Consider the following 27,950-nt stretch of genomic DNA (forward strand, 5'->3'; position numbering starts at 1 on the left):
AGCTGTTTCCGCTTCCCTCCGCGCCGACCCCGCCCAGGCCCCGCCCTATCCAGGCCCTGCCCCGCAGCTCCGGGGCGCGCGCGGGGGCGCGCGCGTGTGCGGGAGGGGGCGGGTGGGGAAGGATCGCCAGCGAGATCCCAAGGCGAGGCTTGCGCTCGCGCTCCCGCCCCCGCCCTGGCCCCCAGCTCCCACCCGGTCGGCCCGGCTCAGCCATGATCAAGGCGATCCTAATCTTTAACAACCACGGGAAGCCGCGGCTCTCCAAGTTCTACCAGCCCTACGTGAGTACCCCGCTGCCGCCGATTCGGGCTAGGGGGAGTCGTTGGCGGCCGGCGGCGCCCTCAGGGCGACCCCCTCAAGCGCGCCGCGGCCCTTCTCGCGCCCCAGCCGTCTCGCGCTCCGGGCTGTCAGCCTCCCGGTGGGTGTGCCGGGTGCCCACCTCCCGCCGCGCTCCCTTCCTCCGACGTGGCTCTGCCCAGGTGGCTCCTCCGCCTGTCTGTGGGCTGGGTGGCTTCCCGGCTGCGCGGGCGAGAGGCCCTGGAGACTTCCCGGTGCGGGGCCGAAGCCAGTCGGTCAGCCGCAGCCCCCCTGTGCCCGAGAGCCCACCCGGCGCTCTCGCCGATCTGCAGCCCGCGGATTCTGTTAGCAGCCGAGGGAGACGGCGCGGAGCCGGCAGGTCTCGCAGCCCCACCTCCGTGACTCCCAGCCTTTCCTGGTGGACTTCTTTCTCTTCTCTTGTGGACGGATGGGCTACTGGTTTTCGCTGCCCTCCTGTCGTCACGCAGGAACTTTGGCTTCCTGCGTTTGGAGACCTGCACGCTCAGACAGTCTCTCCAGTAGGTTGCCTTACGGGATCGACTGCCCCTGACTTTCAGGTGTCTCCTTTTTAACCAAAAAGATAAGTGAGGACCTAACGTTTTTATGTGGCTTTGCCCCCAGTGGCTGCAATTTATCTACTCCTGCAATAACTGGCGAGGATTGTAGTTTGACCAGTTAGAACTGTGATGCTATACCTGAAAGTTACCATTTCAGCGGCTGGTTTGGCATTTTTCTACGCAAGGGAGTTTGCCCTAATTTATAGTTTTTCTTTCTCCTTACGAAGAATAGTAATATTTGTTAAACTCTTTTAGAAGTGTAAATATTGTTGAAAAATGCAGAAGGTTTTAAGGTAGTGAAGATAAGTAATTTATCAGTGTTTGAGGGAGGGTTACAGACAGATGTGCTTATCTGAGGGCATAATTCACCACTATGTAGAACACAATATTAGGCTCTCAGTGGTGGGATTAATGTAGAGATAATACCTATTGCGTAGTATTGGGCATTTTGCTTAGAGCCAAAAAATGAGCTTTAAGTTAAATAACTGAAAGTGTGCCAAGGCTAACACTTTTATGCGGATAAATCCCAGATGGAAATCATTCCTGCTGTTAAAAATTAAATGTGAAATGTCACTTTGCCTAAAATGATAATGCAGTCTGTGGAGGTGTTAGCTGAAGTGAGAAATCTTGAGCTCATTTCCTTAAGTAGTTTTGCTTTTGCTGGCGATAAAGAATATTTTCTACTACTCCTGATTGGTTTTAGTGTAGCATAATTTAAATACTAATGCTCTAAGAATTCTACATCATTCTTTAATCCAGGATAAAATTCTAGTTGATTCTTCAGAGTGGAAAAAATCCCCTTGACTTTACATTGTTACCTATTTGCCTAAAATATAGTACTGTACTAGCCTTTATTGAAGGAATCTTTCTTTTAGTCATTTTGCCTGTGCCATCCATTTGCAGTGTAGAAACAGTGTGTTCCAGTAGTGAAACAATTTTAAAATGTGTTTTTCCATATCTCCACTTAATAACTAAGCACTATTCAAAGTAGAAGGTTTCGTGGCTAATCTATAGTATCAGTGTAACCACTTCTGTAGTGTAGAATTTAACCATCTACAGAAAAATGTATTGAATTTGGAAATCCAGGAATACATCTTTCTCTTGTCCAACAATGGCAACAGAAATATCTTTTACCTTTACTCAGTAGGTAGCAGTGAAGGTTAATGTGGGAAGAGACAGTTGTTGCAGCAGTGGCAGCTCTGGTGTCATTTTTGGTCATTGCTACATGACAGTGTTACTGGGGGCAGGGAGCTAAGAGATGTAAAAAAGAAGAATCTAGTGGTTGCTGGTCGTGTGGAAGTGGGGGTGCTAGGAACTGTTATTGGTCTTTTATAAATTGAGTTTTGCCAACTGTGTATTTATTTTTGTCATTCAGGAATAATTTAAGATAATTTATTTATATATTTGCTTTCTCTGATAGATCATAAACTGAGGGCAGAAATCTTTTTCATTCAGTCAGTTCATTTATTCACTCTTTATTCCATTTGTTTGTCAGCAAATGTTGATGTCATGCCTACCATGTGCAGGCAGTGTTTTAAAATTTGGAGGTGAACAAACAGATAACTTCTGCTCTTTCAGCAAGGGCATAGACAAAGCTAATAAGTAGAATATATACCATGCTGGATAATAATAAGTGCTGTGGGAAAAATAGAGCAGCGAAGGGTGATAGGGAATGCAAGGATGACACTTTAAAATAAGATAGTCAGGTAAGTTTTCACTGAGAAGGGTGATATTTGAGCAAAGACTTGAAGGAGGTGAGAAAGCCAGCCTTGCAGGTATCTGGGGGAAGTTCTTTCCAGGCAGAGGGAGCAGCAGATGCAAAGGCCCTGAGGAGGGAATGCCTGTTTGAAGAAGCTGTCTTATTGGAAGAATAGGTGCCAAGATGACTAGCCTGGCAAAAGTAGACTATGTAAGGAAAGAGGAGTTGGAAATGAAGTCTGTATGTACAGGGCATCAGAGTTTATTCTATTCTCACTGCCTGGAATGTCCTTCCCTTCCACTGCCAAATGTCTAGATTCCAGGCTTAACTCAAACATCACTTAAGCATCCACTGAATCCTTTTATCTTGCTTAAAGACTCCTCTTGGTTCTTAGGATTTTATTTTTATCTTTATTATGGTACAATATTCTATTTCACATCCCAAAATTCCTTGGGGCATCCTATAGATTCCTTAAAAGAAGGTATCAGGTTTTAGATATATTTGTGTTACCCCTAGCAATCAACATTCAGCCTTGAATATAAAGAACTCCATACATCTTTGCTAAATGCATTCATCAGAGTTTCCTAGCTTGAGATGGAGTGTGGATTAGAAATGATTTCCTAAGGTTCCTTCCAACTCTTTTTTTTTGGCTGCGTTTGTCTTCATTGCTGCACACTGGTCTTCTCTAGTTAAGGTGGGCGGGGCCTACTCTTTGTTGCTGTGTGCGGGCTTCTCATTGCAGCGGCTTCTCTTGTTGAGGAGCGTGGGCTCTAGGCGTGCAGGCTTCAGTAGTTGCAACGCGTGGGCTCAGTAGTTGCAGTGTTCGGGCTCAGTAGTTGTGGCTCGCGGGCTCGGTAGTTGTGGTGCATGGGCTTAGTTGCTCCATAGCATATGGGATCTTCCCAGACCAGGGCTCGAACCCGTGTCCCCTGCATTGGCAGACGGATTCTTAACCACTGTGCCACCAGGGAAGTCCCCCTTCCAAGTCTTAAAATTCAGTCCTTTATTAACTAGAAGTTTTAAGAATCCATGCCTTTAGGACAGAAGTAATGATGAAATAGCTGTAACTGCAACTGTTTCTGTTTTTAGTTGAAAGAAGTCTTTAAGAAGTAGATATCCAATAATATTGACAGTTTTTAGTTTAATTTATTAAGGGATATATACGTGTGTGGCTGGGGTACCAGTTCTGTACTCTGATAGGATGCTGAGGTTTGAGTCCAACAATAATGATTTGACACTGAGGAGTTTGAAAACTATTTAACCATTTGCCAACCAGTTTCCCTTACTGCATTGGATTTCCATTTTTCATTTATCCTCTCTCATGATACAACAATTTATATGTTCATCTTTACCCTTTAATAGTACAGATTTCCAGTTCCTACTGTAATAGATGTTTAGGTTTGATTGTGCCTCCAACCTGCTGTTATGTGAGGGACATACGAAGTCACACCAGTTTTTCTAAACTGAAGTTTTTGATTCATTCTGCTAGAGTCAGATGTTAAGATTTCAAGGATGGACTCAGAATGCATCCACTTTTTTTTTTTTTAATATCTTTATTGGAGTATAATTGCTTTACAATGGTGTGTTAGTTTCTGCTTTATAACAAAGTGAATCAGTTATACATATACATATATCCCCATATCTCTTCCCTCTTGCATCTCCCTCCCTCCCACCCTCCCTATCCCACCCCTCTAGGTGGTCACAAAGCACCGAGCTGATCTCCCTGTGCTATGCGGCTGCTTCCCACTAGCTATCTATTTTATATTTGGTAGTGTATATATGTCCATGCCACTCTCTCACTTTGTCCCAGCTTACTCTTCCCCCTCCCCATATCCTCAAGTCCATTCTCTAGTAGGTCTGCGTCTTTATTCCCGTCTTGCCCCTAGGTTCTTCATGACCTTTTTTTTTTTTTTCTCCTTAGATTCCATATATATGTGTTAGCATACAGTATTTGTTTTTCTCTTTCTGACTTACTTTGCTCTGTATGACAGACTCTAGGTCCATCCACCTCACTACAAATAACTCAATTTCATTTCTTTTTATGGCTGAGTAATATTCCATTGTATATATGTGCCACATCTTCTTTATCCATTCATCTGTTGATGGACACTTAGGTTGCTTCCATGTCCTGGCTATTGTAAATAGAGCGGCAATGAACATTGTGGTACATGACTCTTTTTGAATTATGGTTTTCTCAGGGTATATGCCTGAGGTAGTGGGATCGCTGGGTCATATGGTAGTTCTATTTTTAGTTTTTTAAGGAACCTCCATACTGTTCTCCATAGTGGCTGTATCAATTTACATCAGAATGCATCCACTTTTGTTTTTACCTTCGGTATCCTTGAGCTATGACTGCAGAAGTTCAAATGTTTTTCTTGGTTTGTTTCTTTAATTGATATTTAGCCATAGCAACTTGGCAACAGTAAACTTTAGTGTTTTTATATTTGCTTGGCAATATTTGTGTATTACTGTAAATGACTAAGGAGATTGATATTTCATATGCCAGATATATTTTTACATAGCCATCAAGCAAGAAAAAAAAAGCTCTTGGGTTATGATTCTCATGTTATTAATGCACCATGGTGTATCCTTTGGTGAATATCTGTAATAAAATAAAAGTGTTTTTTTTAATATTAATTATCTTAGTTGTGTCTACACATATAAAAAATTGTGTATGTATAAGCATGCACACAAAGTGCAAACAGGAAAGTTTTCAAACTCTTACATACACGAGTTGTCTCAATATTCTTATAAACTATGTCTGATTATTAAGCTGTTTGTCAACCAAATGCAAGCCCTAGAAGGAACTCTGATTGTTCTTTCCTTTTTTTTGAATGTATTTACATAAAAAATATAAAGTGTAAGTATGTATAACTTTTTTTCTTTTTAAAAGATCTTTAAGAAAGATGCATTGGTGTTTACTGATGTCTTTTTTGGGTAGCTATTAAGACAACGTGACAGATGGGATACTTAAACTTATTTTTATGATGGAGATGTAGTTGTCAACAGTTCTAAGTATTAATTAAGGTATTAACACATATTAACATATAGTATTCGACTTTTGTTAACAAGATAATTCAAAATGATTTGATTTTCTTCCATATGGGTTAGGATGCTTTTGGCTACGTAAGTTGGGTTGTATGTAACCTGACTCAAATTTGCTTAAAAAGAACTTTGTTAGGATACAGAATAGGAAGTGCAGACTAGTAGACAAACTACAAAATTATTTGATTCAGCAAATCAATGATTTCATCGCAGATCCAGTTTCTTTCTCTTTCTCTGCCCTCCTCTTCACAAAATTGATGTCCAAAGGCTGATTTCCTCCTTGAAATCAGTTGTAATCAATAAAATGCACAAGGAGAGAGTGAGCTGTTCCTGTAATCCTGGGCTGTGTCTTTCCCTTCAGTCTGGTTAGTTCTACCCAAGACCAGTAACAGCTTATACGAATGGGGATCCACCCTTGTAGCTGAGGAGGGTGGAAACATGAAGAAAATTGGTATTCTGTTGGAAAGGTGGAAGAGAAAAGTGGATGTGGGTAGGCAAAAAAGTGTCCACTATTCTCTCTTCATTAGCTCACGTTATTTCTTTTGAATAGGTAGTTTTTTCCTCTGTAATTTTAGATTGCTTCTGAGGATGTTACTATCAGGTATGGTTCTTGATAATACGTGGTTCTGAACATGTGCCACAAAAGATCTTACTTAGTTCAAGGTATTCCTTACAGCAATGGATCATTGAAAAATTCAAATTCTAATATAATCACAATTTTTGTGGGTAGTATGCTTGAAAACTTGCTTTTAAAAAATTAAGATGAATAAACCTGTTGAAAATTGTATAGAAAGGAAGAAATAAAATGTTCACCATTACAGTGATTTTTTTTGGTTTGGGGGAAAAGGTTATAAATAGGACAGCATTATAGTTCATTCCTCTGCCTTTCAGGACTGAGAAAGGTCTTGTATAACGTGGCTGTATTATGTTTCTTTGGTAAAGTTGATTGTTCAATTATTTATTGTTTTAATTTTTAAGTAAGTTTCTTTATTGTGATTACATGGAAAATATTTAAGTATTAAGGTCACTGGGGGACTTCTCTGGCAATGCAGTGGTTAAGACTCCACGCTGCAGGGGGCACGGGTTCGATCCCTGGTTGGGGAACTAAGATCCTGCATGCCACATGGCGTGACCAAAAAGAAAAAAAAGATTACTAGGGACATCCTTGATTTCACCACCCATCGATAACTATTGATATTGTATTTCTTGTTTATTTTTTCTTAAATTTTTTCTTCCAGAATATTCCAATGAAGAGTATATACCTTTTAGACATTACTAACACAAAGAATGCATTGAAGCTGTTGTTGGTTTTATGGAACATTTGTGGCTTTAAGATAACCAAATATCTGGTTAATGTCTGGCTGTTCTTTTGTTAAATGTTTAAAAATACAATAGTGTATGTTAATTGCACTTTAATAATTTGCATGTATTTTTTTCTCTGTGTATATCTTTTTTTTTCCCCACATAGTTTAACTTCTGTAAGTAACCTGAGTGTATCAGGGACCTTCCCTTTTTTGATCCCAAAGGGCAATATTTGCTAATTTTTGTTATAAAGTCAAAGAATTCATTCTTTAACACTTGGAGTTGTCTTTGTGCTTTTTGGGTTAGGATTTCTTCACTGCTGCTGCTAAGCCAAGGTGATTCTGAGTTGTAGACCACCGAGAGGAGCCAGTCCCCTTCCAGTTTCTTGTGTAAAACTCTCACATTAGGATAAATTACACATGTTTTTTCCTTGCCCATTCAGCCCTATCAGCCTTCCGCTTACCAAATTCTTTGAACTGCAATACAGACAAACAACTTTATTTACTGAAGGATCAGGCAACTCTCAAGAATACTGCAGTGTAGGAGGAGTAAAGGCCGGTATTCTAGCTATCAGGTGTTAAGTTCTTAAGTCTCCAAGGGGAGGCACATCTGGACTTAGTCCTTTGAAAGTAGGAGCGGCCTTTTTCGATACTATCTGACCTGTCCATTGCACTCTCTATGCTCTTTTCCTCTGCCCATATTCCTTCAACAGATATCTATTTGTTGTTTGTATGCCCCTGTTCTAAGCACTGCTAATATTGTAATGAGTAAGACTGATGTCCTTCCTGCCCTATGAGTTTACATTCTAGTGATAGGAAATAAGCAATAAACAAATTATGTAACAACTGTGATTAGTCTATGAAAAAAAATGAAACAGTGTAGGGGGATAGAGAATGATGGGGGAAAGGCTCTCTTAAATAAAATCATCAAGGAAAGCCTCTTTAAAAACCCGACATTTGAGAAGAGAACTGAATGAGGTGAGGGAGTGTTTGAGAACAGCTGAGGAAAGAATGTTTCAGGCAGAAAGAGGTTCAGGATCCCTCAGATGGGTCCAAAATTTGTGTTGAGGAATAACAAGAAGGCAAGTTGAGTGATCACAGGTAAGAGTGGCAAGAGATGAAGTCAGAGAGAAAGATAGGGACAGATCATGCCCATATGCCAAATCACACAGTCTCTTCGAATCTTTCAGTCTGATGACATCATCCCTAACACGCTCTCCACAAGAAGTATTTCTCCTTGAATCCCACTTGTATTTTGCACAATTGAACAATGCCTCTGGCCTCTGCAGGAGAGTCAGTGATGCTCAGTAATGAGACTCTGCTCAATTATTTTCTTCTCTACCTGGTTTGGAGAGGTAGGAGAGCTAACCCAGTGAATGAAGGTAAAAGTGAGTGCTCAATTCTGTGCAGCCTCTATACTAATGAGACCAGTGATCAAGCTGGTTTCGTTTCCTAAGTAACCTGTGAAGTAATACAACTCAAGAAGAAAAGCATTTATTTTTCCCAGACATCTCACAGCCTTAATTATAGATGAGCAAAGTTTATGTGAAGCCCGCTAAACCACCTCTAATATTGTGCGGAGAAGCATTTACATCCTTCCTGCTTTGCTTCGAGCCTTGTAATTCAAGAATCAGTAGCTGTCAGTCATTGTTCCCTTTGTTACCCAGAAGGAGAGGGCTCTTTATCTGTATGTCAGACCCACTGAATTGTTTTGATTACTATGTGCTGTCTAATTAAGTGGGGAAGATTGCTAGTTCATCCCACCACACATATATTCTTCCATTTCCTGTCATCAACATATCTGATGACCCTGTCATCAATATATATAGTTCATCCCACCACACATATATTCTTCCATTTCCTGTCATCAATATAGCTGAGTGTGATTGTTATAAAATAATTTTTTTATGGTGCTAAAATATATGTAATGTGAAATTTACCATTTTAGGAAGTATATAGCTCTGTGGCATTAAGTAAATTCTCAGTGTTGTGTAACCATCACTAACTCTCCATCTTCAGAACTTTTTCATCTTCCCCACTTGAAACTTTGTACACTGTTAAACACTTAACTCCCCATTCTCCCCTTCTCCCAGCCACTGGTAACCACCATTCTCCTTTCTGTCTCAATGAATTTGACTACTCTAGGAATCTCATGAAAGAGGAATTATACAATGTTTGTCCTTTTATGACTGGCTTATTTCACTTAGTATGATGTCTTCAGAGGTTTAACTATGTTGTCAAATGTGTCAAGATTTCATTCCTTTTTAAGGCTGAATAATATTCCATTGCATATGTGTATGTGCCACACATTGTTTATCCATTTATCTGTTAGTGGATCCTTGGGTTGCTTCCACTTTCTGGCTGTTGTGAATAATGCTGCTGTGAACAAGGGTCATAGGATGCATTTCTCTACTGACTAGTAACGTTGAGCATCTTCTCATGTGTTTACTGATCATTTGTATAGCTTCTTTGGAGAAATGTCTGTTTAAGTACTTTGCCCATTTTATAATCTGGCTGTTTGATTTTTTGTTGTTGAGCTGTTCTTTATACATTCTGGATATCTATCCCTTATCAGATATATGATTTGCAAATATTTTCTCCCAATCAGTGGTTTGCTTTTTCACCCAAGGAATGGTATCCTTTTTCAAAGGATAGTGTCCTTTGATGCACAAAAGGTTTTAATTTTGGTGAGGTCCAGCTTACCTTTTTTGTTTTTCTCCTGTGCTTTTGGTGTTATATCCAGAAAATAATTTTTTAATGACTACATAATAGTTTGTTGTATAGTGTATCATAATTTATTTAACCAGACTTCTACTGTGGACTTTTATTTTGAAAAATGTTTTTTTAAATGAAGATTGAATAAGAAAATACTTATAAAACCTGATGCATAATAAAGACTCAATACTTGTTACCTAAATTAATAATAACTTTTATTACTACTTTTATTATTATTACTTTTATTATTACTACTTCTTTCTAATTCCTATCCTTGGTTGGAAAATTATATAGCTTAGGGACTGTAGAACATTCCAGAGATTGTTCTCAGATATTCTTATTTCCTCAAAATGAATTGTAGACCTTGTTTTAGAATGAACTTCCTTCTTATTACATAATACAAAGTCCTACAAGATTCTTCCAGAGAAGAGTTTCATTGAGAGATGTTTTAAGGAGAAAGTTAGCTAAAAAACTTGCCCAGCTTTTTTTTTTTTTTTTAAAGAATTACCTAACATTAAAAAACACTTTAAGATATAATTTATAATTCACATACTATAAAATTCACCCATTGAAAGTGTACAATTCAGTGATTTTTTTTTTTTTTGTGGTAATCATGGTTGTGCAACTATCACCATAATCTAAGTTTAGAACGTTTTCATCAAACCAAATGAAACCTCATACCCATTAATAGTCACTCCCCAATCTGTACTCCCCCCAGCCCCTGGCAACCACTGATCTATTTTCTGTGTCTTTAGATTTGCCTCTTCTAGACATTTCATATAAATGAAATCATGAAATATGTAGTCTTTTGTGGTTGGCTTCTTTTCACTTAGCATGATGCTTTCAAGATTCACTCATGTCACAGCACATATCAGTATTGCATTCTTCTTTATGGCCAAGTAATATTCCATTGTATAGATATACCACGTTTGTTTATCCCTTTATCAGTTGATGGGTGTTTGAATTGTTTCTACTTTTTTGGCTACTATGAATAGTGCTGCTGTGAACATTCATGTGCAAATTTTTCTGTGCACATGTATTTTCACATCTTTTGGGTGTGTATCTAGGAATGGAATTGCTAGGTCATACAGTAACTTTGTTTATTAATTGTTTAAAGAACTACCAGACTGTTCTCCAGATTGTCTATTCCATTTTACATTCCCATCAGCAATGCATGAAGGTTCTAATTTCTCCATATCCTCATTAACTCTTTTTTTAAAAAAATATTTGTTTATTTATTTATTTATTTATTTGGTTGTGCCAAGTCTTTGTTGCAGCAGGTGGGCTCCTTAGTTGCAGTTTACCAGCTCCTTAGTTGTGGCTTGCCAGCTCCTTAGTTGCAGCTCACGGGCTCCTTAGTTGCAGCATGCGAACTCTTAGTTACAGCATGCATGTGGGATCTAGTTCCCTGACCAAGGATTGAACCCAGGACCCCTGCATTGGGAGCACGGAGTCTTCACCACTGCACCACCAGGGAAGTCCCTCATTAACTCTTGTTATTTTATTATATGTCTTTTTGATTCTAGCCGTCCTGGTGAATGTCAAATGGTATCTCATTGTGATTTCGGTTTGTATTTTCCTAATGACACTGACAGTGAGCATCTTTTCATGTGCTTATTGGCTGTTTGCATATCTTTGGAGAAAAGTCCATTCAAATCCTTAGCTTATTTTTAAGTCGGGTTATATGTCTTTTCGTTATCGAGTTTGTAAGAGTTCTTCATATACTCTGGATGCAGGTACCTTACAGATGTATGATTTGTAAATATTTCTTCCTGTTTTGTTGTTTTCACTTTCCTGCTGATAACATTTGCAGTGCAAAGGTTTTTAATTTTGATGTCGTCCAATTTATCTATTTTTTCCTTTGCCTGTGTTTTTTTGCACATCTAAGAAAGATTTGTCGAATCCAAGGTCATATAGGTTAGTACCTATAATTCCTTCCAAGAGTTTTGTAGTTTTCTTATACTTAGGTCTGTGATCCTTTTTGAGTAAGTTTTGTGCAGGGTGTGAGCTAGGGATTAACGTTATTTTTATGCATGTGGCTATCCAGTTTTCCTAGCACCATTTGTGGAAAGACTATTCTTTTCCCATTGAATTGTCTAGATACCTTACTCCAACTTTCCTCCCCAAATTTTACTTTGTTTTTGAGTTTTCAGACCTTTCAACTTCCACCACGGTTCAGGCTCTCACTTTAAATATTTCAAACTCTCAGTCTATCACCTTCTCAGCTGTTTGTTATTTAAATTAAATAATAAGGTTTTGGCCACTGAAAGTGGGAAACATTTTAGTATGTATGGTAGATGTTAATTTTAGAGTGTTAATAATAGCTGTCATTTATTGAGTGCTTTCTTTCTTGTGCTAAGTATTTTTAATACATTTTTATGCATTGTGGGGGAAAATGCCAGAGAGTTCAAAGAAATTTAATGAAATATCTGGGCAAGTGTTAATATAATTTATGTTGCAGGTGCCCTCTTCCCTCCTTGTTGTTTGGGATTTAAGGGTAGCCCCATGATGACTGCTTGTTCTTTATACACTCAGGCTAAAGTGAATCCTACTCGCGTATATCAAGTCTCCAGCCAGACTTCCTACTTGGGAGAGGTCTGGCAAAAAAAAACACTGAATTTTCTTTGCTGGGGCCTTCTCTTCTTCATGATTCCTAAATGTTGGCGTGCTCTGAGGCTTAGTTTTCAAACTTCTCTTCCTTTTAGGAAAAAGACAGTCCTCTTCCTTTTGCAAAATGAGCTGCTTATTATTCCTCATATATGCTTCTCGCTTTTCTTGATTCCATGCTTTGGCCCAAACTTTTCCTTCTGCCTCCAATATCATGAAACTTCACATTCCCTCTTCTCTGCATTTCTGAATTCTATCTGTTCTTTAAGGCAGTTCCTAGATATCTGTCACTTTTCTTTGAAAATAATCTTGCTGCTGAAAATCATTTGTTCCCCTTCTTATAGTATATTATTTGTGCTGTTCTTATGTCAGGGGTTGCCCCCTTTTATTATAAAGACATCTATTTCTTTTTTGAAATATAAAAAAGGCAAGATATAGAACATGAAATAAAAATATTAAGTAGTTATATTCATTTTATTTCTTGCTTTAAGTTCTTTGGGAAAAGAAACTGTTTCTCTTTCATCTTGGTAATTCTTGATATTCTAACATTCAGTGGAGTGAATGAATGCATTTTTTTTTTTTTTTTTTTTTATTGGCTGCGTTGGGTCTTTGTTGCTGCTCGTGGGCTTTCTCTAGTTGCAGCGAGCAGGGGCTACTCTTCGTTGCGGTGCGCAGGCTTCAGTAGTTGTGGCTCACGGGCTCTAGGCACGCAGGCTTCAGTAGTTGTGGCACACAGGCTCAGTAGTTGTGGCTTGCGGGCTCTAGAGTGCAGGCTCAGTAGTTGTGGCACACGGGCTTAGTTGCTCCGCGGCATGTGGGATCTTCCCGGACCAGGGCTCGAACTCATGTCCCCTGCATTGGCAGGTGGATTCTTAACCACTGCGCCACCAGGGAAGCCCGAATGAATGCATTTTAAGAAAAAAATTCTTCGTGTGTGGGAGGGAGGGAAGAGGATAATGACATATTTACTGTTTGATTAGAGGAAAGTTTGGGTTTTAAAGTTGCCTTTTATGATATATGTGTAGGAACAAGGAAGAAACATAGGAAAAGATAAGGTTTTATTAGTGGGATACTGAATTTTTAAAATTTAATTTTTAGTATACATTAAGAAGTATTTAAAATAATAAAAGTTGTTGCCTTTATGTAACTCTAGTTGTCTTTAGACTGATGTAATTTAGGAGTTGTGACCGACTTAAATGTATGTATACCTTTGTTATGAAACATAGTGTTAGGAAATCTGAACAGCCCGAGGCAAGCTCCAGGCTTCTTTATGAAAGCTGTTAAATTAAATTGATTTTTAAAGAAAGGGAAGTTGTCTTATGTAAGCAGAGACTTAATTTGTTTAATCTTAACTTAGACTGGTTATTTGATTAAAATTTCAAGACTTCTTACCAGTATTGATTTTCTTAGTTGAGTATTGCTTGGTATTTTAAGAAAGATGATTCCAAGTAGCAGTCTTGAAGTTCATATGAGAAATTCTTTTCACTGTTAAAATAGTGAAACATAATTAAGGTTTAGCATATTTAACCTGTTATTTGTTTATAAACAATAATATAATGCAAAAAGATAACTTTCCTTAAAATAAAACTCCTCTAAGACCTTTACACTATCATTAGAATTCTAACAAGGCCTAGAGGTAGATTTTCTAAAGTAAGTCAGTGTTAATCCATGCTTATTATGTGCCAGCTGTTGTTTTCAAGAGCTTTATGTATATTAACTCAATCTTCAATCTTCACAACAACTCTGTGAGGTAGATACTGTTATTCTTGCTACAAATGAGGAAAACTCAGGCACAGAGAAGTTAAGTAACTTGCTCAAAGTCACCCAGTTAATATAGACCATATTCAGGAATAAACCCCGATAGTCTGGTTGCAGAATCCATACTCTCCTCCCTCCCTTTTTTATTTTTAGTTTGCTTATCAAAGTTATACATTAGCATAGGTTAAAGAATATAATAGTTCTATAAGGTTTATAAGGAAAAAACAACATGCTCTCATTTCCCCCTTCCCACAGGTACGTACTTTTATTTGATAACTCGGTGATTATTACATGTCCCTAAATAACATGCTTGTTTTGTTGCCTGATTTTTCACTTGTGGGCATGATCTGTTGACTTCTGCTATTGAAAATGATTATTTAGCTCTTTTTCCACCCCTTCCGCCCAGCATCTGCATCCTACCAGTCCTTTCATAGTTACTTCATAATTTTGATTAGATCAGTATTTGGTGTTTACATTAATTTCTTGTGTAAACATCCTCAGCTGAACCATGTTGTAAACTGTGCTTAGTTTTTCCTTTACTGACATTTCATTTTCCTTGCAGGTACAGTCGCCTTTTCCTTTGATCAAGTTTTTTATTTACTTATCACGAATTCATGTCTTTGCCATTTGTCTCAGTCATATACATCTTCTATCAGTTTCATGTTCCTGAAGAAATCCCTCCTGGAATCCTTTGACTAGGTCCAACCTGGACCTGTTTTATGGAAGTCATATTAGGATCTTTGTTATCTTAGGTATTCCTTTTGCCTATTCCTGTGTTGGATCCCTTGTTGCTTGATTTTTTTGGTTTATTACCTTACCATGGTGGAGCTTACAGGAGTTATCCTCCAGTAACTTCTTGAGAAAGGTCATGGGAGGTAGATTTTTTTTGAGATCTTGCATGTCTGAAAAGAGTATAACTTTACATTGACTGCCTATAGAATTCTTGGTTGGAAATAACTTTTCCTCAGAATTTTGGTGGCATTGCTGTATTACCTTTTAGTTTCCAGTATTGTTATCGAAAAGCCTGATGCAACTCTGATTACCTGTTCTTTGTGTATGATCTGTTTTTACTGTCCAGAAAATATGTAGAGTCCTGTTTGTCAGCAATTTCTAAAGTTTCCTAGACCCTTGCTATGAGTCTGTTTTCATTAGTTGTGCTGGATCCTTGATGGGCTCTTTAATTCTGGCAGTTCTTGTTTCTTTCCTTGAAAAATTTCTCAGTTTGCTCTCTTCTCTTTTTGAATCTCCTTTTATTCAGCATTTCTCTGGACTGTTGTTCTACTTTTGTTATCCTTTCTCTTCTATTTTCTATCTTTCCGCCCTTTGGTCCTATTTTTTGAATGATTTTCTCACTTTATTTTCCAGTCTTTCCCCCAAATTTTAAAATTTCTCCGTATATTTTTAATTTACGTGAACTCTTTTTAAAAAATTTCTGAATGTTACTGTTTTGTGGTATGCTGTTCCTGTTTCATAGTTGGATTATCTTTTCTTATCTCTCTGGTATTAATTATATATACTTAAAAATTTTCTTCTTCCTACTTGGTTTGTTTCCTCTCCGTTGCTTTTCTCCCCTACTTTTGTCCTTAGCTTTTATGTTCGAGCTGTCTTCAGATGTCCACTAATCTTTGGTTGACTTCTGTGTAAAGATAGGATACTGAAAACTAATTGGAAACGCTGAATCCATGAGTAGAGGTTATCTATATGAGCTTTACTTGAGACACTGTGGCTAGGCAGTTTAGCCAGGGTAACAATTGCTGTAACAACAATCCCCCCAGTCTTAGTGCCTTAACACAAAAAAAGTTTATTTCTCACTCACATAAAGTATAGTATTGGTGTTTCTGATCAGCTAGAACCTTCTTTGTGGGCATTTATTTGTCATTCTTGAGATGGTGTCAATGGAACTTCTGCATCTAGTTAACATGGAAGATTGTGCAGGAATTTTTATGAGTGAGGCTTAGATGGTGTATTGTTTTCTTTAATTTATTTTATTTATTTATTTTTGGCTGCATTGGGTCTTCGTTGCTGCATGCGGGCTTTCTCTAGTTGGGGCGAGCGAGGGCTACTCTTTGTTGCGGTGCGCAGGCTTCTTATTGCAGTGGCTTCTCTTGTTGCAGAGCACAGGCTAGGCATGCGGGCTTCAGTAGTTGTGGCATGTGGGCTCAGTAGTTGTGGCTCACAGGCTCTAGAGCGCAGGTTGAGTAGTAGTGGCACACAGGCTTAGTTGCTCCGCAGCATGTGGGATCTTCCCAGACCAGGGCTCGAACCTGTGTCCCCTGCATTGGCAGGCGGATTCTTAACCACTGCGCCATCAGGGAAGCCCCTAGATGGTGTATTTTTTTTTAAATTTTAAAAATATTTTTAAAATTAAAAGAAGTTTTGTTTGAAGTATAGTTGATTTACAATGTTGTGCCAGTCTTTGCTGTACAGCGAAGTGACACAGTTAAACACATGTAGACATTCTTTTTCTTACATTCTTTTCCATTATGGTTTATCACAGGATATTGAATATAGTTCCCTGTGTTATACAGTAGGAGCTTGCTTATCCATCCTATATATAGTAGTTTACATCTGCTAATCCCAAACTCCCAGTACTTCCCTCCCCCACCCACCCACCTCCCCTTTGGCAACCACAGGTCTGTTCTCTATGTCTGTGAAACTGTTTCTGATTTGTAGATAGGTTCCTTTGTGCCATACTTTAGATTCCACATATAAGTGATATCATATGGTGATATCTTATCATTTGTCTTTCTATTTCTGACTTCACTTAGTATGATAATCTCTAGTTGCATCCATGTTGCTGCAAATGGCATTATTTCATTCTTTTTATGGCTGAGTATTTTTCCTTTGTGTATATGTACCACATCTTCTTTATCCATTCATCTGTCCATGGACATTTAGGTTGTTTCCATGTTTGGGCTATTGTGAATAGTGCTGCTATAAACATACGGGTGCATGTATCTGTTTGAGTTATAGTTTTGTCCGGGTATATGCCCAGGAGTGGGATTGTTGGATCATATGGTAATTCTATTTTTAGTTTACTGAGGAACCTCCATACTCTTCTCCATAGTGGCTGCACCAGCTTATCAATACATTGGCACCAACACTATAGGAGGGTTCCTTTTTCTCCACACCCTCACCAGCATTTGTTATTTGTAGACTTTTTAATGATGGCCATTCTGACTGGTGTGAGGTGGTACTTCACTATAGTTTTGATTTGCATTTAAAGAAAACATACAGATGACCAGTAGGTACATGGACAGTGTATTTTTAACAACTGGCTCACCTGGGAGGAAAGAACTCTATTTTGTAGTATTGGCTACATGATGTAAGTACTCCATTATGGTCAGTTTCATGCTACCAGCATGATATAGTGACATCATGTGACTGAATGCAGAAATGGGAAGAGATACGCACTGTTGGTTTTCAGTTGTGCCAGCTCTGGTATGCCACTGCAACTGCCTACCACATCACGTTGTCCAAAACTGAGTTGTATGGCTCCCTTAAATTCAAGGGAGAATGGAAAATATTCTTGAATTGTGTGCTTGGGAAGTAGAGTTTGGTGAACAGATAACAGTTTCTGCCAAAGTTGGAACCTCCGATGTCATTAACTTTAGATCTAGGTACAGTTCCTGGAGAAGTTTGTTCCAGGCTTCAGTCCAGAGGGTGAAGAAGGCCTAACTGTAGGAATTCTGGGAACTGATTGAAGAAAAGGACTAGGGATTTCAACATCTGGCTTGTTGACATTTTCTTAACCCCTCTGTTTTCAGTATGACCTGGTATTCACTTATACTGCTGCTCTAACAAATGACCACAAACTCAGTGACTTAAAAACAATGCAAATTTGCAGGCATACCTCATTTTATTGCACTTTGCTTTATTGCACTTTACTGATACTGTAGTTTTTACAAATTGAAGATTTGTGGCAACCCTGCCTCAAGCCAAGTCTGTTGGCGCCATTTTTTCTAACAGCATTTGCTCACTTGTGCCTCTATGTCATATTTTGGTAATTCTCGCAATATTTCAAATTTTTTCATTATTATTATCTTTGTGATAGTGATCTGAGATAGTGATCATTGATGTTACTGTTGTAATTGTTTTGGGATGCCACGAACCGCACACAGATAAGAGAGCGAACCAAATGTGTGTGTTCTGACTGCTCCACTCACCAGCCAATCCCCTATCTCTCTCCCACTTCTTGGGCCTCCCTGTTCCCTGAGACACAGCAATATTGAAATTAGACCAGTTAATAATCCGACAGTGGCCTCTAAGTTCAAGTGAAAGGAGGAGTTGCATGTCTCTCACTTTAAATCAAAAGCAAGATATGATTAAGCTTAGTGAGGAAGGCATGTTGAAAGCTAAGGAAGGCTGAAAGCTTAGCTCTTGCACCGGTTAGCCAAGCTGTGAATGCAAAGGAAGAGTTCTTGATGGAAATTAAAAGTGCTGCTGCAGTGAGCACACAGATGATAAGAAAGTGAAACAGCCTTATTGCTGATGTGAAAAAAGTTTAGTGGTCTGAATAAAAGGTCAAACCAGCCATAACATTCCCTTAAGCCAAAGCCTAATCCAGAGCAAGGCGCTAACTCTTCAACTCTACATGAAGGCTGAGAGAGGTGAGGATGCTGCAGAAGAAGAGTTTGAAGCTAGCAGAGGTGTAAGGAAAGAAGCCATCTCCATAACATGAAAGTGCAAGGTGAAGCAGCAAGTGCTGATGTAGAAACTACATTGAGTTATCCAGAAGATCTACCTAAGATAATGAACGAAGGTGACTGTACTAAACAACAGATTTTCAGTATAGACAAAAGAGCCTTCTGTTGGAAGAAGATGCCATCTAGGATGTGCCTGGCTTCAGTGATTCAAAGGATAGGCTGACTCTTTTGTTGGGGGCCAATGTAGCTGGTGACTTTGTTGAAGCCAGTGCTCATTTACCATTCCCAAAATCCTAGGGCCCTTAAGAATTATGCTAATGTTATGCTAAAATTGTGCTACTCTCCTTGTGTTCTATAAATGGAACAACAAAGCCAGATGACAGCACATCTATTTACAACATGGTCTACTGAATTTATTTTAAGCCCACTGTTAAGACCTACAGTTCAGAAAAAAAAGATTCCTTTCAAAATATTACTGCTCATTGACAATGCAGCTGGTTACCCAAGAGCTGTGATGGAGATGTACAGTGAGATTCATGTTATTTTCATGCTTGCTAATACAGTGTCCATTCTGCAGCCCACAGATCAAGGAGTCATTTTGACTTTCAACTCTTCTTTAAGAAATACATTTTGTAAGGCTATAGCTGCCATAGATGGTGATTCCTCTGATGGATCTGAGCAAAGTCAGTTGAAAACCTTCTGGGAAGGACTCACCGTTCTAGATGCCATTAAGAACATTATGATTCATGATGTTCACATTCACATTCACAGGAGTTTCACAGGAGTTTGGAAGAAGTTGATTCCAGCCTTCGTGGATGACTTGCAGGGGAGGGATTCAAGACTTTAGTGGAGGAAGTAACTGTAGCTGTGGTGGAAATAACAAGAGAACTAGAATTAGAAGCAGAGCCTGAAGATGTGACTGAATTGCTGCAGTCTCATGATAAAAAACTTGAGTGGATGAGGAGTTGCTTCTTAAGGATGAGCAAAGAAGTGATTTCTTGAGATAGAATCTACTCCTGTTGAGGATTCTGTAAAGATTGTTGTTATGACAACAAAGGACTTAGAATAATTCATAAACTTAGTTGATAAAGTATTTGCAGGGTTTGAGAGGACTGACTCCAATTTTGAAAGAAGTTCTCCTGTGGGTAAAATGCTATCAAGCAGCATTGCATGATTCCTTCTTTATGAAAGGAAGAGTCGATCAGTGAGGCAGACTTCACTATTGTCATATTCTAAGAAATTGGCACAGTCACCCCAGCCTTCAGCAGCCACCACCCTGAGGAGTCAGCAGCCACTGAGGCAAGACCCTCCACCAGGAAAAAGATTATGATTCATGGAAAGCTCAGATGATAGTTAGCATTTTTTAGCAATAAAGTATTTTTAAATTAAGGTATGTACATTTTTTTAGACATAATGCTGTTGCACACTTAGTAGACTACTGTATAGCTTAACGATAACATATACTCACTGGGAAACCAAAATAGTCATGTGACTCCCTTTATTATAATATTTACTTTATTGTGGTCTAGAACGAAACCTTCAATATCTCCAAGGTTTGCCTTTATATACATCACATTTTATTTTCTTTACCCATCCATGGACACTGATGGACACTTAGGTTGTTCCCATATATTGGCTATTGTGTATAATGTTCTAATGAACATGAGAGTGTTTTTATCTTTTTAAGTTAGTATTTTCATTTTCTTCGGATAAGAACTTGGAAGTGGAATTGCTGGGTCATGTGGTAGTTCTATTTTTAATTTTTTGAGGAACCTCCATACTGGTTTTCATAGCAGCTGCACCAATTTACATTCCCACCAACATACACAAGGGTTCCATTTTCTCCACCTCCTCGCTAATACTCATTATTTTTGGCGTCTTTATAATAATCATTCTAATAGGTGTGAAGTGATACTTCATTGTGGTTTTAATTTGCATTTCCCTGATGATTAGTGGTGTTGAGCATCTTTTCATGTACCTTTTGGCCATCTGTATGTCTTCCTTGGAAAAATCTCTATTTAGATTTTCTGTCCTAATTTTAAAATTTGGATTGCTTCTGTATTTTTGCTACTGAGTTGTGTAAGTTCTTTATATATTTTGGATATTAACCTCTTATCAGGTATATGATTTGCAGATATTTTCTTCCATTCAGCAGGTTACCTATTTATTTTGTTGATGGTTTTCTTTGCTATACAGAAACTTTTTAGTTTGATGTATTCCGGGTCTTATATTTTGCCAAGTCATTTTTCTATTGGGATTTTTATCTTTTTCTTACTGGCATTTAAGTGTTCTTTATGTATGCTAGCAACTATTCCTTTGTCAGTTTTTATGTATTGCAGATATGTTTGTCATGTTTGTAGTTCTCTTAATTCTTTTTTCTGGTGTCACTTGAGCATTAAAAGTGCTTACTGGGCTTCCCTGGTGGCGCAGTGGTTAAGAATCCTCCTGCCAATGCAGGGGACACAGGTTTGAGCCCTGGTCTGGGAAGATCCCACATGCAGCGGAGCAACTGAAGCCCGCACGCCTAGAGCCCATGCTCCACAACAAGAGAAGCCACCGCAGTGAGAAGCCCATGCACCGCAACAAAGAGTAGCCCACACTCGCCGCAACTAGAGAAAAATCCACACGCAGCAACAAAGACTCAATGCAGCCAAAAATAAAATAAATAAATAAAGTTTTAAAAAAAAGTGCTTACTTTTGATGTGATCAAATTTGCCAACCTTTTCCTTTATGGTTATCATTATTTGTGTCTTATTTGAAAGTCCAGCACTATTACAATGTTATAAAGATATTCTTCTGTATTATATTTTTAAATTTTTGTAGCTTCACCGTTGACATTTATTTTTAATCAACCTGAGATTGATTTTTGAGTATGTGAGAGCTAGAAGTTCATTGTATTAGAACAAAAAGAAAAATTTTTATCCTGGCACCATTTATGGAAATGCCCTTCCATCCTTGCTAATCTGCAGTGAGTATTCTGTTTTAAATTAAATGACTATATTTATATGTGGGTGTGTTTCTGGTTCCATCAGTCAGTTTCCCTATTTCTGCACCAATATGTTGCCTTAATTACTGTGGCTTTACAATAATTCTTAATCTGGTCAGCAGGTCCTCTTATATTCCACTTGAGAGTGTCTTGTTATTCTAGTTCTCTGATTTCATATGTAAGTCATGAGAGGAGTCATATTTGGAGTCATAATCCGGTTTTCAAGTTCTCCCCCTACACCCTTGTTGGGATTTTGATTAGAATTGCCTTAAGTCTTTGGAGCATTTTGGGGAGATTGAGCATCTTTATAATATTGAATCATTCAATCTATAAGCATTGTACATTTTTTTATTTACTTAGGAATTCTTTAATTTTTTCAGTAAAGTGTTACATTTTCTCTTGCATTATTTTGTTGTTGTTGTTTCCTTTATTCCTAGGCACTGCATGGTTTTTGATGGTATCTTTTTAAAATTATATTTTACAACTCATACTTGCAGAAGGTTAGAATGGCAGTAGAATTTTCTATAATGTCTTTCTTTGTGTTCTTATTAAAACCTTTTACTAATTACAACACTTCTGTGTAAATTATGTTAGATTTTCTATGTGGAAAATCTTTTCATCTGTGACTGACTGTTTTGTTTCTTCCTTTGAAACTAATCCTTTGAAATTTGTTAATCATTTCCATGATTTTTTTTACAGTTTTATTTTTATCACCCCCAAATTTCTGTCAATACGTAATATTTAGTTTTGCCTGTTTCTGAATTTTATACTAATGGAATGATTACGTATCATTCTGGTACTTACTTTTTTCCCCTGCTGTAGACTGAATTGTGTACCCCCCAAATCCACCTGTTGAAGCCCTAACCCTCAATTTGATGGTGTTTGGGATTGGAACTTTGGGAGATAATTAGGTTTAGATGAGATTATGAGGGTGGGGCCCTCATGATGTGATTAGTGCCCTTACCAGAAGAGATACCAGAGAACCTGTTCTTGCTGTTTTTCCCCATAAGGACATGTAAGGACACAATGAGAAGGTGGTTGTCTTCCAGCCAAGAAGAGATCACTCACCAGAACCCAACTATGCTGGCACCTCAGTCTTGAACCTTTAGCCTCCAGAATTGTGAGAAAATAAATTTCTGTTAGTTAAACCATCAGTCTGTGGTATTTTTTTAATGGCAACTTGAGCTATGGTAACTCTTTTTCTCCACATTAAACTTTTGAGAATCATTCATATTGATGGGTATAATATACCGATTTAATTTTTATTGCTTATAGGATTCTATTTTATAAGCATACCACAGGGACTTTCCTGGTGGCGCAGTGGTTAAGAATCCGCCTGCCAATGCAGGGGACATGGGTTCGAGCCCTGGTCCGGGAAGATCCCACATATCGTGGAGCAACTAAGCCCGTGCACCACAAGTACTGAGCCTGCGCTCTAGAGCCCATGAGCCACAACTATGGAAGGCCGCATGCCTAGAGCCCATGCTCCACAACAAGAGAAGCCACCGCAATGAGAAGCCTGTGCACCGCAACGCTTGCCGCAACTAGGGAAAGCCCGCGCGCAGCAACGAAGACCCAATGCAGCCAAAAATAAATAAATTAATTAATTAAAAAAAAAAAAGAGTGCCGTAATTTATATGTGGTTGGTGGGCATTTGGGTTGTTTTCAGCTTTTTGTTGTTGTTATGGTGCTTTTATGAACATTCTTCTATGTGCTTCTTGGAATACAGGTTAAGAATTTATTATGTATATGTACTTCCCAATTTTCTATTGTTTTTGACCTTCAAAAATAATGGTTTCATATGGGTTATCATTGTACCTAGGAGTGGAGTGCTGGATTGTAAAACTTTTTGCCCAAGTGGTAATACCACTTACCTTCCCACTGGTAGGATGAGTTTCTTTGACTCCACATCTTTGTCAACATTTGATAGTGTCATAATTTTACATTTTTGCTAATATGGTACATGTGGAGTTATCTCATTGTTACTTTAACTTGTGTTTCATTTCATTACTAATGAGGTTTAGCATCTTTTTATTTGTTTATGGACCATCATATTTTCTTTCCTGTGAAATTCTTGTTCATGATTTTGCCCAGTTTTCTATTGCAGTGTTTGAGAAGCTGACTCTTCTTTACTGGGATATGAATTGCTTGGTGAATTTAATAAATACTAGTGAATCAATTCTTGGTTTTAGGCAGCGCTTATATAAAAATGAGTAAGATGGATAGACTCTTACTTCAATTTGCATTTAGTTAAACTTACTTAATTGGAAGCTCCAAACTTCTGTACTTTCTTCCATTAAAATATAGATTAGGTATGTGAATTGTTTATAACTTCATCTCTTTATTTCAGTTTACTCATTTGTAAAACAATGGGCTTTGACTAGTTAATATCTAGTGTCCCTTTTACTAGTGTCAATAATTCATGTGTCTGATATTTTTCTCGTTGGTTTTTGAAGCTGAGAAATAAGTTTTATTGAAGTGGTAAACTATAAAGTGCTGATTTTTTGTTTTGTTTTCAATTTAAAAATGTTGGGTTTTGTTTCTTTTAAGGTATGATAGGTTAGTTCTCCAAGGACTACACTCTTAGATGAATTTCCCAGACAGATACTACTACCTTTTATTTTTCAAATTCTTATAATGCTGTTAAACCTAGAAATTAGATCCTAACATATATGAATTATTCTTTCTCAGAGTGAAGATACACAACAGCAAATCATCAGGGAGACATTCCATTTGGTATCTAAGAGAGATGAAAATGTTTGTAATTTCCTAGAAGGAGGATTGTAAGTAAAGCATTTCATGGACATTTTTAATCTTTGACTATATGAGTGAAATATATACTGTTTAATCGTTTTTTCTTAAAATTTCCTAATTTGATTAATTGGATTGGGGGAATTAATTGCCATTTATGTTAACTATAAATCTAACTTAAATAATTTTTTGAAGATATTTAATCTTTTTCTTTTAAAAATTTATAAAGGCATTTTATATAAAGGTAGTATATTCATATGGCAAAAATTCAAACATTACACGGAAGTATAAAATGTAGACCAAGTCTTCCTCCTCCAGCTTTAGTCCTTCTTCCCAGTTTCTTGTGTATCCTTCTAGAAAATTAATTTTGCACTAACATATAAAAGTATAACCTTAAAACTTTTTACTTACGGGATCACACATGTATCCTGGTTTTTGTGTTGCTTGTTTGCACTTATATTTTGAAAAACTCTGCATATAAACCCATCTAAAGCAATCTCATTCTTTTTAATGGCTACAGAGTACTCCTTAGGGTGAATGGACCTGTTTTCATGAATTTAGATAGCACCCTTTATTTTATATTATGATCAATTCTGACATCTGCTTTTCAAATATATGTGTGTGTCTAGATAGACAGATTTGAATTCAGCTAAGACTTTTCTATTTTTAAAATGAATAAATAAAAATTGCTTATGATTAGTTTGCCAACTATTGTAAATAGTTTTAATTTAATGGGTTTCATGAAAATAATTTGTTCTCAAATAGTTTCATAAATGTTCCTTCCCGTGTTTATATGTTTAATTTCTTAACGAGATATTTCCTCAGTGACAATTCAAAAACTAAACGTTAGCTGAACCTCATTATGAATAATCAGAGATTAGTCTGAGCAACCTACACTTTTCTGTATTTTTAAGATGTGTGATGCATATTATGAAAAATAGTTTTCATAATAGAGAATTCATTCTTACCTGACTATAAATTACTTTTTATCATGTAGAAAGTTTACTTGCATTTCTTAAAAGGTTATGTCATGCTGCTCTTAAATTTGCAAATACACACCTATGATTTGTAAATTTTGCTGTTAACTCGAGGCCTCCAATTTAATAGTTGAGAGATGTACTTGCTTTCTGTTTTTGTATTTTAATTGTACTTTACTTATCTCTCTTAAACTGTAGTTGAGTTGTGTTTGCCATTACCATCGTTTCCCTTTATCTCAGCTCCTTAATCTTCTAATCTCATAGGAAATTAATCACCCAGCACAGTGCAAGAAATTGATTGGTCTAACCAGGGCACTGTTTGAACTAGGAAGTATGACTTGAGTTTGTAATTATTCTTTTCCAACCTTACAAAAAGTAGAAAGCAAATATTGCATCAGAGACAAGGCTGCACATCTGGTTTAGTCCTAGTTTTGTTACTAACAAGCTGGTTTCTTGGTTAAGTCACTTAAATTCTTTGCACCTCAGTTTTCTCCTCTTATGTTTAATAAGATATTTGGACTAAGGATTTCTAAAATTCCGTAGCTTTTATATCGTGTATTGCATTCTATATAAGAATTTGAATCAGTATTGTACTATAGTATAAAGATGAAATTATAACAAAAAGTGTACTTATATTAATATTTTGTTTTCTTTTAATAACTTTAATTGCCATTTTGAAACTTACAGTTTTCAAAAGTTTGTTCTTCTTTTAAAGCAGATCCAAACAAAAATTTAAGATAATCACTAAATTGCAGATTCAGGATGAAGTAAAGTCTGCTGTTGGTGCTTTTTGTCCCTTTCAAGGAACAGTTGCAATGATAGTCTATAAATACAACTCAGAGAATCTTTAAAGTGCTTGTACATATTTTTAAATTGCATACCTTTTCTCGATAGTAGGAGTTTTTAATTATTGTCAAAGATCATTTTCACTTTTGGTATTAGAGGATATAAAGTAATAAAAAATAATGATGTATACTTAGAGAAGCTGTTTCTACAAAACTTGTGAATTTAGTATTACTTTTATTGAGTGACAAATAGGGACTTCCCTGGCGGTCCAGTGGTTAAGACTCCACGCTTCCACTGCAGAGGGCATGGGTTTGATCCCTGATTGGGAACTAAGATCCCGCATGCTGCCCAGCGCGGCCAAAAAAAAAAAATAAAAGAAATAGGTGTTATTTTCCTTTGTCTTGTTTGAATGTTCAGTTAGCTCTGATTACACTTAGCCTTGATTTTTTTATGTTTCGTTAGTGTTAAAGGGTCTTTTGAGAAGGTGAATGAATTGTTGTAAACTTAGCTATGGAACAGTTAAACTATATTTAGAAAAATAAGAGGTGTTTGTAATGATCCCTGAATTATTATTTTTAAAATGCTGAAATTCCAGTCAACATAAATAAAAATATTTGGCAAAAGGATTGAGTATCTCATAGCTCAGTTTTCTTGCACTTATATTCCAAAACAAAATGTGTTTTTGGAGAAGATCTTGATGGTAAATCTGTCCAACACTTAAGAAGAAATGTCATTTTTTTTTCCTAGTTGATAATCAGTGTTAAGCTGTGTAACTTACTGTGACCTATGGAGTTAAATCTAGTAAGCACTTAAAAATGCCCTATGATCTCATTTCTGCCTACTTCTCTGACCTAATCACTTACTAATCTTTCGTTGATCGCAGGCCTTCTTTTTCTTTCTTGAACACAGATACTTCCTTCTTGATGAAATTGCCTTTTTATTAGTTTACCTTTGCCTGAAATGCTCTTCTCTAAATTTTTTCATGGCAGGTTCCTTATCATTAGATCTCAGCCTAAACATCAACTCTTTTAACACCCAATAGGAAGTAGCAAATCCATCAATGTGGCATCTTCCTCTTTTGATTCTCTAAGTAGTACCTTCCACTCTGATAATATTTTCTTTGTTTGTTTATTGCTCCTTACCCACTTTCAGTACCTGGCACATAGTAAGTACTCAGTAAATAATTGAATGAATGAATGAACTAATATTAAGCATAGGCATCTTTTACTTGACTTCTCTGAAGAAAACAACCATCTAGTTCACTTGAATGCTATGTCATTAAATGTTACCTTTCATTTTATAGAAGGTTTTAAACAAATTGTCAGTTTTCTTGAACTAATGAAAATGTTTTTCATTTTGTAGCTATAACATTCCAATTGTTTTGTTTTGTCATTTAGATTAATTGGAGGATCTGACAACAAACTGATTTATAGACATTATGCAACATTATATTTTGTCTTCTGTGTGGATTCTTCAGAAAGTGAACTTGGCATTTTAGATCTAATTCAAGTAAGTTAACACTTGCCTCTTACTGTCTTAAACAACAATTTTGGCATTTCAATTTTTTAAAACTTCTGTGTTCTAAATTTTCTAAAATGATGTTTTGTTTGGTAAGAAATAAGTGTTCCATAGTAGATGTTGGGTGGATAAAAGAGGGATGAGGGATGTAGAAGCACAGAGTCATTTAATCTAATTAAGACTAACTGCAACTAATTTCCTCATGCCCTTTTTTCCTGTTCATGTAAGTCACCACAAGAACCCCACCGCTCGTGGGTCTTTTACTATATGTATCCAGGTCTAACCC

At 37.3% G+C, this 27,950-nt stretch overlaps 1 protein-coding gene across 2 annotated transcripts in view; it reads left to right on the plus strand.

Annotated features, from left to right (window-relative positions):
• The first annotated feature begins 63 nt into the window (after positions 1 to 63).
• Positions 64 to 27,950, plus strand: part of AP3S1 (adaptor related protein complex 3 subunit sigma 1) — a 68,330-nt gene continuing 40,443 nt past the window's right edge. The window contains exons 1-3 of one of the 2 annotated variants that reach the window (XM_082378515.1): positions 64 to 281; positions 24,324 to 24,415; positions 27,544 to 27,655. In XM_082378515.1, the coding sequence (XP_082234641.1) occupies positions 213 to 281; positions 24,324 to 24,415; positions 27,544 to 27,655 (273 nt within the window). In that variant the 5' untranslated portion in view covers positions 64 to 212. The remainder of the gene's footprint in view (positions 282 to 24,323; positions 24,416 to 27,543; positions 27,656 to 27,950) is intronic. The other variant, XM_082378514.1, reaches the window with a different exon arrangement.

Source organism: Balaenoptera borealis, assembly GCF_965194805.1.
Source record: "Balaenoptera borealis genome assembly, chromosome: 2".
Classification (NCBI taxonomy): domain Eukaryota; kingdom Metazoa; phylum Chordata; class Mammalia; order Artiodactyla; family Balaenopteridae; genus Balaenoptera; species Balaenoptera borealis.